The sequence below is a fragment of the Perca fluviatilis genome, chromosome 1 (assembly GCF_010015445.1).
Source record: "Perca fluviatilis chromosome 1, GENO_Pfluv_1.0, whole genome shotgun sequence".
NCBI classification, from domain to species: domain Eukaryota; kingdom Metazoa; phylum Chordata; class Actinopteri; order Perciformes; family Percidae; genus Perca; species Perca fluviatilis.
The window spans coordinates 15,878,650-15,900,179 of record NC_053112.1 but is presented as its reverse complement, the minus strand read 5'-3'; the positions used below and the strand labels follow the sequence as shown (position 1 = coordinate 15,900,179).

At 42.2% G+C, this 21,530-nt stretch overlaps 1 protein-coding gene across 1 annotated transcript in view; it reads left to right on the top strand.

Annotated features, from left to right (window-relative positions):
* Positions 1–778: 778 nt before the first annotated feature.
* Positions 779–21,530, top strand: part of LOC120561525 (xylosyltransferase 1-like) — an 83,064-nt gene continuing 62,312 nt past the window's right edge. Inside the window, exon 1 of the mRNA XM_039804658.1 lies at positions 779–1,172. Coding sequence (XP_039660592.1) covers positions 891–1,172 — 282 coding nt within the window. The 5' untranslated portion in view covers positions 779–890. The remainder of the gene's footprint in view (positions 1,173–21,530) is intronic.

Here is a 21,530-nt window from a genome sequence, read left to right as displayed (position 1 = left end):
TACCTAAAATTGAAGTATGTGGCACTGTTGTGATGTTGGGGTGGGGGATAAGGAACCCATATGCAAAAGGGAGTTTTACCAAGTGAAGTTGTAGCATTTATAGTAGCTCGTAGCATTGGGAGTGACAGCGCCGCCTAACAGTTATCTGCAAAGGAGCAGAACAAATGACCAGGCACACCCAACCAGGGGGGGGCGTCACAGGGGGCAAATCTCTGAATTCATACTAGCTCCACCACACAGCTGTAACTTACATCATAGGAGGCAGGGAAGAACAAGTTCATTTTCCTATTGGATTCCAGTTGGGACCCAGCCAGTGGGGTGTAAAATGGAAATAATCTTTCCAAAGTTAGAGAAGCCCTACAAAAATGTCATTAGGATGTTTGAGTTAGTGTCAATATTCAGGCAATATTGCATCAGGGCAGGGGAACCCAGAATTCCTGGCTACGCCCATGTTGGGATCAGTGCGTCTTTCCGAAAAATAGTGCTGCTCTCTGGCTTGCAATCATGATATAGCCTACGCATTGTAAATTTCACATTTGCAGGTAGGGTAGCCTATTTGGTCATTATCAGAATCCCCTCTTGGAAATGAAAATGTAGGTTCTAATTCCTCCTCACACATGCACTCACAGAGAGAACAGACAGTGAGTGGTAGGCTTACAGTAGCCTGGAGCATCATAACATCCTCTCGCCGACTTTCACCACACGGGGGCCCTGTGCCTCTCCTTCTCGATGCTCCTCCTCGCCTCCGCCACCGTAAAGCTCAGCCTCGCTCCCTCCTCCTCCTCCTTCTCCTCCTCCTCCTTCTTGTCCTCCCTCTACTTCCACTGCTTCCTCCCGTCGCGCTGCGCAGAGCAGACGGTCCTCCAGCTCCGTTCAGCCCCGGTGCGAAGATGGTTGGCGGCTTGTGTGCACGCAGGTTGGCCCGCCGGTCGCGGTCCGCCTTGATAGCAGCCCTCACGGTGCTGCTCGTGCAGACGCTAATTGTGTGGAACTTCAGCAGCCTCGACTCCGGCGAAGACAGGGAAAACGGAGGCTCCAATGTGCGGGAGAAGAGGGACCGGTTCGCAGGCAACAAAGCCGCTGGCAGCGACTATTTCCAGCACGGGGTCCCGCGGCAGCGGCAGCATCTTCCTCCGCCTGGGAAGGGGACTTCTCGCCACATACAGCAGCCGGTAAGACAGATGCGCTACCGACGCATTCGTATCATATCCCCGTTAGAAAATAGACTGTCTTTCCGGGGATGAAGCGCGGAGGGGTTGGCAGGCAGTTCAAAACATCTTCAGTTTGCGTTTTAGGGAGACAAGCACGGCCGGGCCTCAAAATGAGTGAATGTTTGACTGTTGTCACTTGAACGGAGGCTGCCTCGTAGGGAAATGATAGCACGTCTGCAACAAGACAGATGCAAGCGAGCCCTTTTCACTCCGAGCATCCTCAGCTGAATGCTTGCTGAGAACAGGAGCCACATTGCGCCGTTGAAATGAACGCACTCCAGCCCAGGTTAAAATGCCAAAGCTGAGTATGAAATCTGAACTCAGCACGTTAGTTCACTCCAGGGCAGAATGATAGCACAACAGGGCAAATCCTTCCATAAGATAGTAGCCTAGCTGAGGAGTCACTGGGTTGTAGCCCATACCTGTCACGGTCTATTTGGTATTTATAGGCAAATACAGTAGCTGCATGGCTCAGCAGCACTGTCTGAGCGAGGCCAAATTGAAACATAACCTAATTTTCAGAGTTGTTTTTGATGAGTGTACAAAGATTAGTCACCTGTCTGTGAAAACACAACCCGTTGTATTGGTAGTGGCAGCCTGAGACACACAGGTCACGATAGATGTGATTGTGGAGCCACAGCAAACATACAGACCCACATAACGAATAAATTGAGTGTAAGTGGAAGCCTGTGGAACTGTCTCCATTTAGAAGTAGAGGAGCTGATACCATGCATTGCTCATTGAACATTTCAGAATTTGCTCCCAAAAATCCAAAATGTTTATTTGTAGACTCCACTGACTGCTTCCACCTGTCCCTGGAGGCTACACACAGAGCGGGTCATGTAATTTGTACAGTGCTTCTGCGCAGCATGTGATTAATTTTCACAACCTGATCTCTGCAATTAAATTCTCCAAAATTATACTTCTTACTTGCGTGGTCTCTCAAGCAATAGGCTGCCCTAAAGAAATTGGACGCAGTTGTTTCCTGGCAAGCATGCAACACTTTCTCTTCGCAAAGCTGCCAGCCATTCAAGTATAGCCTACTCCTTAGCCACCATGCAACCAGTAGATAACCGGCTTTGATGTAGTGTAATACACTGTGGCCTCTGCGCTCAGTCAGTCACTCGGAGCTGTGCACTGTATCATCTGTCTCCTTTGCAGACTTTACAGTGACTCACTCGCTTCATCTGGTAGGACTGTTTGTCCCACCTGCCGGCATCTCCACAGCACAAAGTCATGCTAAAGGACGGGATATATTTGAGTCTGTTTCCCGACAGTTAAAGAATCCTCTGAAGAAATATCACTGGTAATATCCCTGTAATAGTCCTGCAGGGACTCATTAGTGATATAACACTTTAGGGTATTGTTATTATTTGCTATACAGAATTACTGCAATATTTCTGCTCCGTACATGAATTAGTAATGCAGTGACTTAACAGGAGCTGGGGATCAGTTGTGTCAGAACCTATTCACACTGCGTCAACACCGGTTGGTACACATGTGTTTCACTGTTAAAACACACAGTGGCTCTGCACCCATGACCTTTTCAAAGAAAAGCTTTCATCCCTCCATTGCCTTGAGGAATTTCACACAGCCTGTATGCCAGTCAGTACACCAGCCAGTCAGCTCGCCTGCTGCCTGCCTGTCAGGTTGTCAACCAGCTCTCTGCAGATCTGTGGCCCCCAGACTCTTAACATTCAACTGGTTGCCCTGGGCCCCGTGCATTCCCTCTACTGGTTAATCACTGCATTTTAATTCTTTCTTCCCGTGTGTGTGTGTGTGTGTGTGTGTCTATCTGTCTGTCTGTCTGTCTTGGCAAGACAGAGATGTCCAGCCTAAGGGTGACGCATAGGCGCCAACTGATGCTATATGAGGCACTACGCCTGAGAGAAGGGATAGCAGCACATTGATCCAGAATAGAATGAGCCAGAAGCTACAGTATGACAATAGCAGAATTTCTGTGTAATAACTTGTGTTGGATGGAAATATTATGCATAGCTTTGGATGTGTTATTGTGATCCCAGCAGGCAGGGGCTACAGTTGTCATTAGTGGTCTCCTGTTGTGTCTCTTGAGGGAAATGCTGCCAGAGAGCGAAGATGTTTTCTTCTCTAGTCCAACAGACACCACAGCTTATTGTTCACATCACCACTGCCTTATGTATCTGGAAATAATCACATCAATGACATTATGTTAGCTGTGAGTGTTAAGTCTTGGCTGTGGTGGCTAACTGTTGCAAATTCCCCATCAAAAATTCCTATACTTATTAATTAGTCTGTCTTGTTTTGCCTGGCATCAGTTTATTACAGGAGATAGCATCACAATTATTATTACTAGGTGCTTATTAAGGCGGTCCTAGTGACTGTGTGAAAAACGGTCAATGCGCCAGAATTAAACCAACCTACTTTCAGCGGGAGAACGAGTAAAGGTTTGAAAAAGCGTCTGGTCCACATCTGGTTGTCAGCAGTTTCTTTCCATCTGCCGGCGGTAGTCGTATACTGTCATGATCCCCATGTGCCCCCCAGCGGGTGTCCAGCTCACACATGTTGTAAAGAGTTTCCCTGTTAGTCATGGTATTACATGTAACATTACCTCTGATGTACACTTTTTCCAATGCACTGAGTTTTCCTAATGGTTTCCTACGGCAAAGATTACAATCCATCTGAGAATGCACATTCTCCACAGTAGATTTTCCACAGTATGGTGATAATACATACATGACATGCTTACATTATATTTTATTTTAAAGTTGTTCCCCACAACTGTTTTATTACAGTGGCTCACTTGCTGCAGATGAAAAAAAAAAAAAGAGTGCCAGGTACTTGAATAGTTTGAGACTGACAGAACATGTTGTACACTGAAACACTAAATTTAGAGAAGCATAAAATGGAAGAAGTCAGCTTTGTGGGGTTTCCCATATGTGACTGTAAATAGCCAGATATTAATGTTCCCATGTAACTTCAGATAACACGTATTCTTAAATAGTGGTGGCAACTTATACTGGCTACAATAGAAGTCTTTGAGGCTGTTTTTCGTGATTTAATGAGAATAAATGAGATCTTAGATGTGTGTCAAAGTCCATCAGAATTAACATTAAAGGGAACTTTGGAAACGCTTCAGTCATGCTGGGATTGTCGTTGGAATTTTAATCTTGTACAGTACAATTAACAATGCACTGTACATATGTTTTGCATTTGGGAGCTTTGCTGAAATCCGTTGTTGCTACCATTCTATTCTCCAACCACCACCACAACCACAATGTGATTCATCCCACTGTGTCCATGATCACAGTGCTGCTGACTCACACAAACACCCAAAATGATGTCCATACGTGGATGCAGGGAAGCAGCTCCACACAAACGCACACCCACATACACATTTATAGTTACACAGTTCAATTTCCTTTTCCCCAGTTTGAACGTGGGAATAAATAAAGTACTCGGTTTGTAATGAACTGTTCGAATTCCAAATTCACTTTTGAAAATGGGCTTCCGTGCTAAAAATGTACAGTATATAAGCAGGTTGTGCCTCGTACTTAAGGCTAGGTATGGGTACACAATATTTTTAAGGTGTCGCCAAAATAACCCAGTACCAAGTAGGCCTGCAACTAACGATTATTTTTATTGTTGACTAATCTGTAGATTATTTTCTCAATTAATCGATTAGTTGTTTGGTCGTTAAAATGTCCAAAATGATGTACTGTCAAAGAGGAGTGATAAACTAGAAAATGTATACAATTAAGAAGCTGGAATCAGATCATTTTTTACTTAAAAATAAATAAATGACTCAAACGATTAATCGCTTATCAAAATAGTTGCCGATTAATTTAATAGTTGACAACTAATCGATCAATCTTTAGCTCTAGTACCAAGTTGTTTCGAAACTTCTTCAGTCAAATGATACCTGTATTCAATCCTTTTTGTACCCAGATCAAAAAAAGAAATGACTATACGGTTTCGCTTGCAGCCGATTACCACAAACCATCTTCGATTTAATGTGACCTGTGATTGTGATGTGATGTGGAGTCCAGCCCGGTGTATTTGACAGAGTTGAGTGTTTTTAAAGAATACCCAGACCTACTTGTACTCCATTTTTTGAAGTCCAGCCTTCTCATTTTTTCATTTCCTCAAAGTCTTTTCACTCATCTTGTAACAAAGCTACTTTTCTCATCTTTCCCACATGTTTTAGATCCTTACACTGTGTTCCAGACAATGCAGTTTTTTCCAGTGGCATTGTATGTGCCAGTCACTGTCTGTGCTGGTGTTTGTATCATAGCAAAGCCACTTTAACATTGGTAATTGGCAGTTAAATTGGCACTCCCCGAAAGTAAATCGTCTCGGGGTGTGAGCCATTCTGCTTTAAACAGACCTTTGAAAATACGTAATTACAGTCAGGAGACACCCAGAAGATGCACTGTGTGATTTGAAATTTCAAACATCCCAATCATTACATCAATAAAGTGTTACTCTGTAAAACCTGCAATGAGGGAAACGTAAAGTACAGCCTGCCCATCAGTCTGTCCATCTGTCGTGATTTCGCAAACAGAGAGCTTCTTTTTCAAGTGCTGTTAGTCTCGAAGAGAGGTGGGAACGTATTCAGATCTGAGGGAGGAAGTATGCACCTCAGACTTGAAAGAGACACAACGAAAACCCAGACACACTTTGATGTTGAAGTGTAATTTGTATACATGACACAATCCTTCAAAAACCTGCAACGGGAAAACATTTTATTATCATAATGCAGTATACCATTAGAACCCTGTCATGTTATTTTACTGAGCTGATCCTCCTCATATGCAAAATATCAGGTGAACCCTTAAAAAGACCATGTATTGTTTGTAGACCGAGGTTCAGGTAGCCATAGCAGCTCAAACATCACAACACAGACACTTCTAGCACAGGTGCTGAAAGTACTGCAGGCCTCTTCGGTGTGGTATCCATGTAATCGGTGGACAGCACAGGCAGCAGCCTCTCTCTCTCGGTCTCTCTCACTGTCCTCCACTGTCTCTCTGAGTGTAAACGGGTCGGGATGTTAGAAATACTACAAATACAGCAGAAAACACGCTGGCGTGACTCACAGACATGCCAAGTAGGTTGACTCTTGCTGAGCAGATGAGAGGAGAGCAAGTTCCATTACAGTATTATATTTAATAGGGCAAATGGATAACTGCATCGTCAAGTTAATAGCAAACAGTGTTTTGATGGTTTATCACCAGCACACAATACACAGTATTCTACATAAAAAATGGCTCCTAGTATTCAGTATTTTAGAACTTTTCATGTGCGATTAGAGAATGAGAAGACAAGCGCTCTGACTAAGCAGTCAGTATCAACTTTCAGTACTTGGCAGTTTTGCAACAGAGGCAAAATTGTTTTCTTTAATTTATGTCATCTGAATGACATAAATATATTTTTAGTTTGAATACACAGGATTGCATTAAGATGGGAATCATATGAAAATAAAATGTGTATTTTTTTATTACAAAGTTAGAGGATTCTATTCTATTTTCTATGTCCCTTTTATTAACTCATCATCCAGTCTGTTGCCAAGTATTTGATCAACAGAAAATTGAATCCGTTATAATTGGTTCCAGTTTCTCAAATCTGAGGACCTATCTCTGCTTTATAAAATTGTAAATTAAATATTGTGGGTTTTGCACTGTTGGTCAGACAAACAAAACAATTTGAAGATATCACTTTGGGAAATTCTGACACGCATTTTGTCACTATTTTCTGATGTCTTATTAACTAAAAGATCGATCACTTAACGCAGTGTTGTAGCTCCATTCGCAATGGTCCTGCCATGTTTGAACAGAGTCAGCATGGAGCTTTTCTGTTACAGAAACCTAGAGATAGGTGACAATGAAGCGAAAAATCAACAAAGTGTTGTAAGGTGTTGATTCTCCATGTCTCTGGCACTGTACTGATATTTAAACCTACCAACCTATACATACCGTATTCCCTCATTTGGTGTTTTGATAATGGTGGTGAGTCATCTCTCAAATCTCCCAAATCCCATTACTTTAACAGATATATGAACATGGAAATGTTACAGATGTCATGTCTGAAAGGGGCAGGAAAGGATAAGAAAATGAACTCAGGATCTTTTGTGACAGTACATTTTCAGACTAATATGCATGTCTGAGAAGGCTTACAGTAACACAGCTGCAATTTACTATCCTTTCTCCTCATTTAGACTGTGTATATGCCTGCATGTCTGTGTGTGCTTTGTGCTCAGCTTGATGCCTTGTGTTCCACATCTGGAAAACTGCAAAATCAAAGATCATGAGTACCTTTTATCTGTCAGGTCTATTCAAACAAACCTCAACATTTCTACCAATGGTAGTAATTGTCCCCCCCCCCCCACACACACACACACACACACACACACAAAACACCATCACCACCACTCCTGTCCAGCCGTCTCTCCTGCCTCTGTGAGACAGCCTGCCTCTTACCCATCCCCCCCTCCATCTTACCCTCATCCTCCCATCATCCCTTGCTGCCGTTACAGATGGTTTCATTCCCCAACACATTAATAACGCATCATCCAGATGAATGAAGCTATATAATACCTAGCGTTGCCAATAATCCCATAGGTAAGAGGCTTAGCAGACAGCCCTGAGAGAGAGAGAGGAAGACGAGGCTGATGGGGAGCTGAATTAGTTTTATCTGAAGTCGGGTATCCATGTTGATATTTAGCGCAGGGATAAAAGGCTGTACACACACACACACACACACAGTTTTGGACTAGACTATCACCATATGGAGGGGTTATTAGGCCAATGGCTCAACTCCCTTGCTGTTTACTAGTTGCAGGGTTATCCTTTTAAATAGATCTCCTGTATTTTATAAATCGAGATCAGTAACAACTGCTGTACTTGAATTACAGAATTTTGAATCATCATCATCATCATCACATTGAACTGTTCATTAAAAAAATGTAACTCAATCGACACTATTGTAAATTAATTGCCGTGGTTTGAACTTTAATCAGATTATTGTTGACTTAAACTATGATCTATCTTAGTACAGATTTAAAGGTTCAGTCTCTGAATGTGGGAGAACACACTAGTTTCCGTTAGCCACTGGGCTTTCAGATTGGATGGGATATTTAGGTACAATTTTCAATACAAAAAAATTAAATAGCTTGTGAAAACTAAGACTCAGAGTACCGTATGATCGGCACACAGCATGAGTCTCAGAGCCTAATCTGAACTGAGAAAAAGACTGAATTTGAAGCCCCTGAAATCTTATTTTCTCCATCAGCTTCTTATTATGAGCAACAGTTTTCTAAATAAACGCAAAGTAATCTGACAAAGTTGGAACAGATGTGGATATTTCCGTGTCTGTGCTTTTGTCTTAAAACTGGTTTGAAGTGGACGTGGCTTAGTTGGGGAAAAGTGGTGTCATGTATTTTTGTGCACCAAGTGCTCGTTAGCATCAAAATGGCGCCATAGGAGGTTCGAGTTCTGAAGCGAAGCTTACCCCCTTGGTTTTAAATCAAAGTGTGATGACATTTGTTGGATTGTTTGCAAGCACTGTCAAATCACACCCACACTATCATGTGGAAGTAAATAATTTCTTTATAGATTTTAAATAGTCATGAATATTAAATGTTATCGAGAAATACTGGACAGTTCACTCCTACTGTTAAAACTGTTGTATAATGTCTCCTTCTGTAGCTCTGCAGCAGCTTTGCCAAGCCTGAAAAATAGCCTTGATGATGTCATCGTGGTGTCATTAGGGTTATCTCAGTTTGGGCTTGGAGAGTGGAAATTAATAAAGTCTGTGGAGTTTGAAAGAAGCGACTGTTTACCAATAAGGGAGGTTCTCACAAAAGACTCCAGTTGCATAACAGGAAATGTAGGCTCCACCATTTTTGGATCTTGACCCATACTATGGACTAAAAATCAGGATCTTGACCTCTGCTTCACAGATTTGGATTTATTTCTTTAATCTGTCTCATAAATCCCCATGGAACAGCAATGATAAAATGCTGGAGTATCTCTTTAAGATATGAAGTTTTTAGTGGCTTTAAAGTGCTCATATTATGCTTATTCTTAGGTTCATAATTGTATTTAGAGGTTGTACCAGAATAGGTTTATGTGGTTTAATTTTCGGAAAACACCATATATTTGTTTTACTGCAAATAGGCCTACATTGCTGGAAGTAAAGGCTGGACTACAACAGAGCTGTTTGGAGCAGTTTGTGAACAGTGTTTCCTCTGGAAGATGGTAAGTCCCTTTGGGGTGGAATTTGGGCTTTTTCACTTTGTGAACAAAAAGGATATATAACCCAATACAGGAAATGGAAAAAGCCAAAAAGCATAATATGAGCACTTTAAGATTATAAGTAAAGGTACATTTGTTTACATTTCAAACTGTTAAGTTTAATTTCTAATTATAATAATTTTTTTTTTTTTACCAGTTCCTCATTAGCATAAAACATGACAATTACTGTAGCTAAAATATAACCTCGGCTAACACTGAATCATTATTTATAGCCAGCAAGAGGGCATCAGTTGTTAAAAATGTAGTGTTTTATTGATTGTGTTTTGATACAAAAATTCTGTGGATCATGTTTTTTCTATAATTGAACACAAGTGAATTTTCTTCTTATGGTGTAAGCTGCCAAGCTGGGAGGTGGGACATGATGAGAAGCTGCATTCCCATCAGGTCGAATTGACTGTAGTGGCATATATCCTTTTTGTTGCATATTTTCAGCCTTTATCACAGAGTGTACTGTATCTAAACCATCTATATTGTAGCCCTGACAGCATTCACAATGAATATGCTTCTATAGGGGATCATTAGACACTAGAGGATGTGTTTGTCTCTCAACCGTAATGGTCACATCACAGTGAAAAACACTTGACAGCCATGTCGTTCCGGAAGCATACGGGAGATTGCCCACTTCTCCGAAAAATTGATGCAGGGCCGCAACATTGACATGCAACACGCTGATCCACATGTAACACCCAAATGCACATGAACATGTAATCACACCCACACAGACTAATGACACTGAGCATGCCTTGCTATCTCTTCCTCAACACACCATGCACTAATCCCCATGTATTGTGTTATTCTAATAAGACAGGGGAGTTTGTGACAGAAACAGAAAAGAGTACGTGGCAGTATGGTGAGGACACACGGTAATGACACATCGGCTGGGTAGGGGCGATCCGGCCTGTCGGAGAAAGCTTTTGTCCTTCCAGTCCCGTGGAGCAAGAGGAGAGGATCTGACAGCAGCGCTTTTCTTCTTCCTCCTCCTCCTCTTTTCTTCTTCTCGCTACCGGAGCTGAATGCCAGCAGCCCAGAAGACTTGTCTCTCTATCTGTGATTAAGAAGAGAAGAGAAAGTGAGAGGAGAAAGAGAGATGGAGACAGGCAGAGAAAGAGAGACAGATACGCAAGACAGAAGAAAGCCAAAGGAAGAAATGTTGGGGGGGAAAAGAAAAGATAAACGTCTCATCCCTTCTACAAATCCGACGTTGACTCAAATCCCGGCATAATCCTCAGGGGAACCCGGTTTGGTTTGAAGGCTTGTTAGTGTAGCTTGGGCCCGGCTGGCAAAGACTGTGTAGTTAGAGACCGTCTCTTGGAAACTTCCAAACGGCCAAATGGCCTCCAAGCATGCAAGGATCAGGTCTGTAATTTTCCCCTCGGTTGGTGAAGTTTAGGATTTAGAGGTAAGCTGATGCCAAGACACTGATCAAGCCGTTTTTTTCAAGCATCTCTAAATCAGAGCTCTGATTCAGGATTACTCTGAAGAGGATGGTTGAGGCAATCTGCCCAATAATCCCAGTTCTGCACTGCCATTTAAAACGAGTTGTGTTTCCACAGGTTTAAATATTCACCCCGATGGACACTTGCCTCTGTTGGATATTTCATTGTATTATCCACATCTGAATAACATTTCAGAGTCCAATGCTTTAAAATGAGGGGAACTTGGGCACAGAAGTCCAATGATAATAATCATCATCATAAATGCAGAGAAATGTCTATACAATTATGTGAAAGGCTTTTACAATTTTCCATAATGGTCGGTTTTGAACCTCAACACTTTTTTTTGTTACTGAAATGTGCGAGTAGCACCGAGTATCGAAAACTGTCAAGTAATGTAACTTGGCATCTCTGGTCGTCTTTTTTTTTTTTATCTTATTGAATCTGATCATACAGTTCATGTTCCTGTATGTCTACCTGTGTTTGAACAACATTAAATATTTCAGAACTTTTGGCTTCTTCTTTGTAGAAAAGCATATTGATATTTACCCAATTAAATATTTATAGGATTGTCAACTCATTACACTTTGTTTCCATCTTGAGTCTGACATTGCTTACACACTAACCGATATCCGTGGGTGAGGGGGGGGGTTTCAATTTTCCATAACCAATAGCGACAGACCAACTGTTCCGCCTAAATCTAACTTAATTTTAAGTTAACACTGATGCGTTGCCATGCCAACATACTGAATGTAGCGGAGCGAAGTAAAAACAAACTACTGTACGATGTTGGGCCATATTGAGACAGCTTGACAAACGGCGTTAGTCCCACCCGTGGAGCTGATTGACTAATCGTTAGTCCCCCTGCTGCGCTCATAGGATCATGTCATAATGCCAGACGAATCAGTGAACTCGGTGGAGTGGGCAGAGTCAAAAGTCTGGACCCAGGCAAATTCGCACCAACACTACAACTGAAATTTCACATAAAAAAGTAAAAAAGAAAAAATGTTTCACTCACAATGTGGAGTAAGCAGATAAGGAATATATACATTGTCTTAAGAAATATGGAAAAATGTTTAATACAACTTTAAACCTGCATTATTTGTTGTTTTTGGAACCTTTGAGCAGTTTGACATACTGTAAAGACAACACTGATATATGATCACCTTATAACATTATAACAAGTTGTTAGCAGACAGTACCTTATTCACACATACAGCAGTTACAGAGCGACGTTGTCATTCATTTGTAGTTGTGATTCTGAATATTCTGAGTGAATAATCTGTGTTTGCCACTACAAGATACACCTTTCATTTAATCTATTTTTAATATAAAAATACTGATTAAAAGGCTGGTTAAAGGAAACATTGGTAACATTAGTATTCAGTCTCCTGTAAGAATACCTTAAAGTGCTCATATTATGCTTTTTTGCTTTTTCACTTTCCTTTATTGTTTTATATATCTTTTTTGTGCACGTTATAGGTTTACAAAGTGAAAAAGCCCAAAGTCCACCCCAAAGGGACTTACCATCTCCAACAGAAAACACTGTTCACAAACTGCTCCAAACAGCTCTGTTGTAGTCCAGCCTTTACTTCCGTGACATGCGTCACTTTGTAACACACGTTATAATGCTCGCCTAGCTGCTAGCGTGGCACGCCCTCATACTCTGCTTCTGACTGGCTAGTAGTCCTTACCTAGGTACTGCGCATGGGCGACTCCCAACAAAGATGGAACAGAAGTGAGATGTCTCACTCTGTAGGTAAAACAGAGCGCTCAAACACAGGGTGAAAAGAGGAGCTGCAGCAATGTGCAGTACAACAAAAAGATGGTGTTTTTTGAAAATTAAACCATGTAAACCTATTCTGGTACAACCTCTAAATACAATTATGAACCTGAAAATGAGCATAATATGAGCACTTTAATTGAAGTAGTAGAAGGGTGGTGTTTGACCTAGAAGTTACTAGCTACAGAATTACCTCATTTTTCAGCCATTGGTACATACACATGACACAGTTCCTGGTAGATTGAGAGAATAATCGAGGTTTGGGTTTATGGTCAAGGTTGTGTTAAATAATCCCTCGCCGAGAGGTCAGTGCAGCAGATGCCTTTGCCTCAGGGCAACCTCTGTACGGGATGTTTGGAAGGTACACTGGAGACAGCCAGGACATACTAGTTAGATGTACACACCTGCAAACATCCACACCGATGCATACAAGTGCATACACACTCCCACACACTCTTCAGCGTCCCCTCGGTGCTAAAGGTGCACACCTACAGAATGCATAAAATAAAAGAAATACACAATAATGCACTCACCCACACAATCTCCCTCTCACAAACACACATGCTTGCAGGTACACAAAGGCCTCTATCTCCATGCTCCTTCCCTCTTGGCTTATGCACAACACACACACACACACACACACACACACACACACACACACACACACACTTTGAGAGTAAATACAATTATAAAACACTCTGTGAACCACATGAATAGCTGCTCTTCAGTATTCATGTTAAACCACCAGCAGAAGCCGGAGAACTCGTACTCATTACTGAACAGGTGTTTTCTCTCTCAGCAGTGCATTTAGATCCTGTCCGTCCTTCCTGCCTGTCTCCTCTCCGCCGAACACCTCGAGGGCAGAGCTGCTCGCGAGTTCTTAACGCAGACACACGCCTTAACGCCGTTTCATTTGCATCCTTCTCCTTGACTGCTTCCTCACCCTCTTCTTCCCCGCTTGCTCCCACTCCTCCACTCCCCGGGCGTCCTCTCCTGCCTCCTCTTCTTCTCCCGTCTCGAGTGGGGACATCTCACCGCGCCGCTGAGTCGTTCACTGGTCCTCCAGACGCCGCAGGCCTCCCAAATCAGCTTCAACGAGGAGCCCTGCAGAGGCTGTCGCTGCGGGGAGAAATTGCGCTGTAATTGAGCTCCGTGATAATAAAACGTTCTCCTCTCTGATTTCCTACCAGCGGTGAATCATCAACACCATCATCATCGTGCCATCACATCAGCAACGCTCGGCAGACGCTTCAACCCGGCCGCCGCCGGAGTCGACCCGCTTTATTTCTCTCTCTCTCTCTTTCTTTTTTTTTTTTTCTCTCTCTCTCTCTCTCTCTCTCGTCAATTGCACTCGTTCCACTTGTTTTACTCCCATTTCCTCTCTCTTTCACTTTTCTCTCGCTCCGTCCTCGCCACTACTCGCTCCTCTCATCTGTCTCCAACCATCCTTCCCGTTTCTTTTCCATTTGATTGGACGGCATGCCTCAGAGGTATACAGAAATTACAATGTACGAAAAGAAAAGAGTGAGTGCGTAGATGGAGGCGGGGGAGGAAGAGAAGATAATTAGGATGGGTGATTATGTGAGCACAATGTCAAATGCTTTTTTTCAACGTACTTAAGGCATTCATGCTTCTATGGCAGGAAGCGGGAAGCTTGATCATTTTCAACAGTTTGAGTTTCTCTTTTTGGAAAATTGTCGGAATTTCATACACTTAGAACGTTGAACCCACAAGCGCTCTCTTTTTCCTAACTCTCGATTCTGTTGCACAATATTCTCTTGTTTATGCATTCCAACACACACATAAAATGTCCATAGGGCATAAAGGCCTGTGTTTCCCTCGATGGCATTTGCAGCCAGTGTGTTAAAGGTGAGGGAATGTGAGTGTGTGTGCGTTTGCATGTTCATGTTAATGTGAGAAAGGATGAGAATTAATAAAATTGTAGCTGAGCAATATTGGAAAGTTGGTAAAACTAAGAGGAAAGTATAAAAAAAGGCTTTGTGGTGTAAAGGGGAAAAGAAACTAAGACAGAGGGTTAATCAACTCCAAGACACACAGACCCAGACCTGTGTGTGTGTGTGTGTGTGTGTGTGTGTGTGTGTGTGTGTGTGTGTGTGTGTGTGTGTGTGTGTGTATGTGTGTGTGTGTGTACGTGTGTATGTGTACAAAGAACAATACTGCTCTTTTTTTCTCACTCTCCCCCCTGAAAGTCTAGCTCTAAGGGGTGAGACTTCTCTCTCTGTCCCCAAGTTTCTTAACTGCTGTGAGTGAAATCCCTTTACTCCGGCAAATAGGCCTACAACAATCTTTTTATGTAACTCACTTTAACCACAGGATAAATGAAAACCTCTTTATTTATTTTTTTCACCGAGGGCCAAGTAGGTCTCACTGCACTCCTCTGGTCTCATACAAGGCTCGACTGCTTATGTGGAGCTGAAATGTGAGTACACCAACCACATACCATACATGTACATGCAAAATAGTAGCATATAGTGGGTGTACGGATGTGTGACCGAGTTACTGTGTTTATTAATATTTGCCTCCTGCACATATGCACGTTTTCCAGAGGTATATAGAGTATGCAGACATAATTGTCTTAACGGCTGAGAAAGAGATTTGGTCAACGCAATTATAATTCAGCCAGGGCACATCTGCTTGCTTAGCACTTAGTCTATTTGCCTAAGAGACACAAATGACTGCAATTTAACAGCAATAGAGGAGGACTGTAATGAGTTGGTAACTATTTGCCTGATGTGAGCGTGTTGCTCTAAGGTGGAAAGAATAATCAAAAGAAATAGGACTATATTTTCACTGGCATTATGTCCAGTGGCAGCAGTGGAGATTAATGAGTGAGGTTTATTAGCTCCTCAAAACTATTCTGCTTTTTCACTCTCACTTTTCTTTCTCTGTTCCTTAATAGACTCGGAATGTAGCTTATAATTTACTTCTGCTGAAATTACTATTACTATTGTATGAAGCACTTTGTGCTACATTTGCATGTATAAAAAGTGCTATATAAATAAAGTCTGATTGATTGATATACAGTATATCATGTACAGAAATCCAGAACAGTGTTGTGCTACTTTTTTTTTGTGTATTAAAGGCTATGAGTTTATGATGCCCCGTGGCTCTACACACTCTTTATGTGTGTATAGAAGTGGGGTGTGGGTGAGGAGATGTGTGCATGCTGCATTGAACATCAAAGGTCAGGAAAGGTGATTGTTCTCCCGTGTGTGTGTTTGTGTGTGTGTGTGCGTGTGTGTGCGTGCATGCGTGCGTGCGTGCGTGCGTGCGTGCGTGCGCTCCACATGGCGTCCCAGCCTGCAGCGAGCCCGATGATTCAGAGGACACAGGCTGCATGACATGCACTGTCTTTGACCCTTCTCTACAGCAGCTGTTAATATAACGCTGCAGCTGTGTGTGTGTTTTTGCCGTTGTGTTGCGCTGATGAGGGGAGAGGGCTGTGTAAGTGGGAGTATATATGTACGTTTCTCATAAACTTGTCACTGTTAGTATGCATGCACTCGTTGAAGGATATGTACATCTTTGTGTGCTTTTCATATCAGCGTACAGCTGTGTGTATTTAGCACCTGCTGGGTCACCGTAGGCCCTCTGTGCTCTTGCCAGTGCCCTGTTTTGGTTCCCAGGGGCCCCAGAGGATTTTTTGCTTGGGTATGCTGACAAATTGATGCTGCCAGATCGGCTAACTGCTCCTTCTGTGGCTGGCACCAACCGAAAACGTACTCTGAATACCAAGCGATGGCCGTGAGCACTTTTCCTGCTCTTTGTTTCCCACAAACACACACATACAAACAATATGACATCATCGAGCAAACACAGAATTTCAGATTGGCCCAGCTTGAGGAGCAATCCCCAAATCCAGCCTAAAATCTGGATCAAAAAAACATAATCCTCAACTCTGGGGGATCCGATCTGAGTCGCTGCGGGGTCTGGCTATTGGCAATTGCTCCATTCCTCAATACCCTCTCTTTCTCCATTTCTCCCCCTTTTCTCTCTCTCTCTAGCCCGCTCTCTCAAATTTTGGACAGCTGTTTCACACTGTGAAAAGGGGGGGGGGGAGTAGCTTTAATTTTGCCAATAATGCCTCAGTCTGTGCATCTGCTATGTCAAAGTGATTAGCGCAGCAGAAGCTGTCTTTACTATGGTGACAGGCCCATATGGTTTCCGTATGTACAAGTAAGCATTGGGCTTGATCTGTCACTTTTTATTAGAATTAGTTTTACATGGTGATATAATCATTAAGTCTTTCCCACAACACAGTGGGAACAGAGAAGGTTTGTTTTGTTGTTTGCTTGTTAATAATTTGTCCAGGATGACTTTTTAACCAAGAGTCTGCGAGGTTTTGGAGGTTAAAAATGGTTTATAAAAGATGTCAGACGTCAATGAAGAGGGCTCTGAGTTAATCCAAATGTGAGTGTATATAAGTGTGTCTGGGTTGACATTGGCTAGTGATTTGGTAAATTTGTGACAGATTAGACACATACACACAAAGCATTCTTTACATTCACAGTGTGACTGAACCTAGTGAACCTCAGCTATCACCACACTCCTCAGCAAAGGTACTTGCTGAAACACACACACGCACATACACACACACACACACACACACAGAGGGGGCTCTGTATGGCTCTTTAACAGTTTCCTCTCAGACAGAGGGAGTTTAGCCCCAGCCTGGTTTCAGTTTGCCACACAGTGCACCACTGTAGCCGACTAGCCGTGCCTTCAGCTTCCGGGTCTTTAGCTGTACCAATAATCAGCTAGCCTCCACTACTTGCCAAGGTTAACCACATAATTACTGCATTCATCTGGACGAATCTCTTCTCAACACAGCGCAGAAGCATGATCCTGCAGTTGCAGCGAGCCGCTTTAGCCAACCCCTCGAGCACACAAGACTTCAAGGCTAGAGCTCGTTCCTCATGACCCTCACTACAGTGTGGTGAAGATAGAGCCGACTTTCTCAGCTTATCTTTCTAAGAAGGTCATGGATTAGCAATCCTTGGGCCTTGTAGTTCTGAGTCATTCTCATGGTCGAGCCCAGTCAACAGACCAGTATCGCAGTATGAACTGCTCAGAGTTGTGGTAGGAAAGTGTGATTGGTGGTGGTCGGACTGTGGTGGAACAGGATATTACTGGCATTCCTCTAGAGGACTGGAGAGTCACTCTGCTAGACCAGCATAGAGAGGGGGCCAGACAGAAGAAGCTAATTAATGAGTTTTTTTTGGGTGCGTGGGAATGGCAGGTATATATGCATTTGCCTGTGTTCCTGAGTGCCTGTGCCTTTTCATATCATATATATATATATATATATATATATATATATATATATATATATATATATATATATATATATATATATATGAGCGAGTGGTCATGGATGACATGAATTTCCCCTGGCTACATTCTGTCCCCATAACAGGAAAAGAAGTAGACATAACCCAGCCAGGAAATAGTTATATTGAACGTCTCTCTGTGCAGTCATTCATGAAACATTGGGACTTCCTCAGCCTTATGGTTTTTCCTGCATTATACTTCAGAGTAACAGCGGAACTGTAAAGAATGTAAGATCTAAAGGAACTGGATTAGTGTGTCCACTAAATAAATACATTTTTTTTTTCTTCTAATTTTAATCTTCTTTTTTCATCTCAATCCCTCTGCTTGATCTCAGTATCACCATTAGCTTACTCCAGAAAGACAAACCCCACACATCTCACAATGTTGCCAGTGGTTAAAGGGTGAACTGGCACCTCTCCAGCTAGCAGTCCACACTCCATACCGACTTTACCCTCCGGTTAGCAAGCCTACTGCTGCCCTGAGAAATGGATCAACATTTGCTGCTGAAGCCTGGATTGAACCAGGGGCCTTTAGATCTTCGGTCTAACACTCTCCCAACTGAACTGTTTTAGCACTTTTATATGGAAGCAAATGTTCACATTTGTGAAGCTCAAGGCAGCAAATATTTGCCATTTTTGCTGGCATTTTTTGGGGTGGAAGATATGACCAAAATCTTCTATCACAGTATATGTAATTTTATTTCACGGTAACAAAGTATATCACGAAACAGTAATTGTTCTGTACATTTAATTAAGAAGTGGTTTAATATAACCATACCGTTTTTTTATTTGGAACTTCCATCCACACAAAAACTGCCTCACTTGAGTTAAAAACAAAAGACTCAAAACAGTTAAAACTAAAATTCTTTTAAAATGGAAGAATTGATGCTGAGAACAATTATTTCAATTGTTACAGATTTTAAGGTTTACAGGTGCAAATAAATACCAACCTGTCTTCAGTCAGTGCAATGTAAAATATTACACAAATTTGTATTTGAGAGTGGACCAAAAAGTAGAAGAAAAAACTGACTGCAGGATTTGCTCATCTTTCATTTAAAAAAAAAAGAAAGAAAACTGTCAAAACAAATGTCTGGTAGTCATGTAACTCCAGCTTCAAAACAAATGAGAACAATACTTTTGTTGAAAAGGTTGCTCTGTATTCAGGTGGGCCGCTGTCATTGGCGGCGAGCATAGACTGTCTGCTTCATTCACAACACCTCTCTGCCCATTTTTTTTAATAAGCTGATGTCAGGCACTGCCAAGATGGCGACGGCCGGAGCAACCGGGAGCGGCTCTCTTTGAGCTTCATTATAGCTCTTCAGAAACACTTGAGTGACGTCGCGGTGACTACGTCTATATTTCATACAGCCTATGCCATACGCTCAACCCCCGTACTCCAGTGTTAACATTGCAGGAATTATTGTTAATGAACAGCTCTGGTCGGGTCGGTGTAATTCTATGTAACAGTAGACCATGTTCTTAATCCACAAAAAACATCATCATCATGAATAATAAAGTCAGACTAGAGCCAATGGTTCCGTACACACCACCAGAACTACAAGTGATGGTTGGTCAAAGACCTTCAACGACCACTAACAGTCAGCTTGACGTGTTGGGCGCTTACACCTACTGGCTCTGATCGTAAAAGAGAATTGCAACCAGAAATGTTGTACCTCAGTTGTGTGTAAGACCGCCTCAGCAAAGCACTTAATTCATAGTAAACGTCCTGCTGAGCCAATGGAAGACGTGTAAAAGATTTTGCCTTGTCAGACGCTTTGTAGAAAAGTCATTTCCTCTTGTTTCTATGGAGGCTGGAGATAAGCCAGGACTCCTGGCACACTAAGAAACAATTTACAGATTATATACACTTTCTGTTAAAGAAGAGAACAAACGTACTAACAACGCACACACATACACACGCACAAGCGTGCATATTATAAGCAGTAGGAACCATTCGGTCTCAAGAACACACTTGTGCAACATACATGGGCACATATACAGACACTTCAGGCACAACATATACATATATACATGCATATCATTTATATATACATGTAAAATTTGACAGGAGCGCTTCACAGTTCCTTTATTTATTTATAGTTTTTTACAAATCTCGTAATTTTCTTCCACAGAGACACCGAAAAGGGAGTTCTTTCTTTAAACCTGTCCATTTATTTAATTTCGCGATTCAATTACATATTTACCTCTGCAACACTTACCTGTGGCAGCACCAGGACTTGGTTGGAAAAAGCACCGTACATCATTAGTAAGCTTACCCGCTGAGCGAAACTGACAAGTGCGGGAAAAAAAGAAAGGAAGAAAGAGAATGGGAGACGAAGGAGGCAAATGACAAACATGATGAAATAAAAGTTTTTCGGAATAACGCTGCGTGGGATGAGATTTGGAGTGACCTAATTAAAATGTTGGAATCCTGAGAGGAATAAATTAAGAAAATGTCAGTTAGGCTGAGCCGGAGGAGGGGAGATTAGGAGGCGCAAGCTCGAATGCTGTCTTATTTCTGCTCTCTTTTATCACTGCTGCATGGAACATTGGTCTTTTACAACAACATAGTGAGTTGGTGTTGCCCTAATATTACCGTTTGAGTACATGGAGAGAGATTGCAATGACATACAAGAAAATAAAAGGAATGGTGTTTTAAATTGAGAAAGTTTTGAGCTTTAGGTGTCAAGTAAAAAAAAAAAAACAGTGACATGGCTGATGTTCTATTCTTCAGATTTCCTGGGGAAACTTTGAAATGAAAAGGGAAATCTGAGAATAGAAAAAAGAGAGTGAAACAGGAAACTACTGAGCTTAATCAAAATAGTCCCACCTTGGGGTTTAAGCAGCTTAAGGTTTCCACATCATTACTGTACGGTAGCAGTATGAAAGCCACCGGTCTATTAGCATCATGTAGCTAGCGTCCTCGCCGACTTCCACCAGCCGTCCCAGATACATTCCCCTGTGGGGAGGCTCCATATGGGGCCAATATGTTTCTGCTGTGCTGGGCAGGACGGGACCATACGGATGCTGTCGGACTGCATGTAGCGTGTATTAGAGCATATGACGGCAATGGCGATGTGTCGATTGTCAACATGGAAGAGGGAAGAGATGGGATGAACAATGAGAGGGAAGAGGGAGGGAGAAAAAGGAAGAAAGGACAGCTGGTACCAAGATTGGTGTTAGTTAAGGATGACTAAGTGACATGTTGACAAGAGACAGATAAGAGGTCTCCATAGAACAAAGATGAAAAAGGCAAGTATCAGTGAGCCTCTGATGCCAGTGTGCTTTAGTATAGCACAAGATCTTTGATTCCACTTCCCTTTGAAGTGATCCATGGAAATAACACCATGTGGCATGCATGAATTTCAGCATTGGATGAAAAAAAAAAGTCTGATGCAGCATCCCTAATACTGAGCCTTCACAGCCTACATTGACTTGCACATCCACAGCGTTTTCTGCAT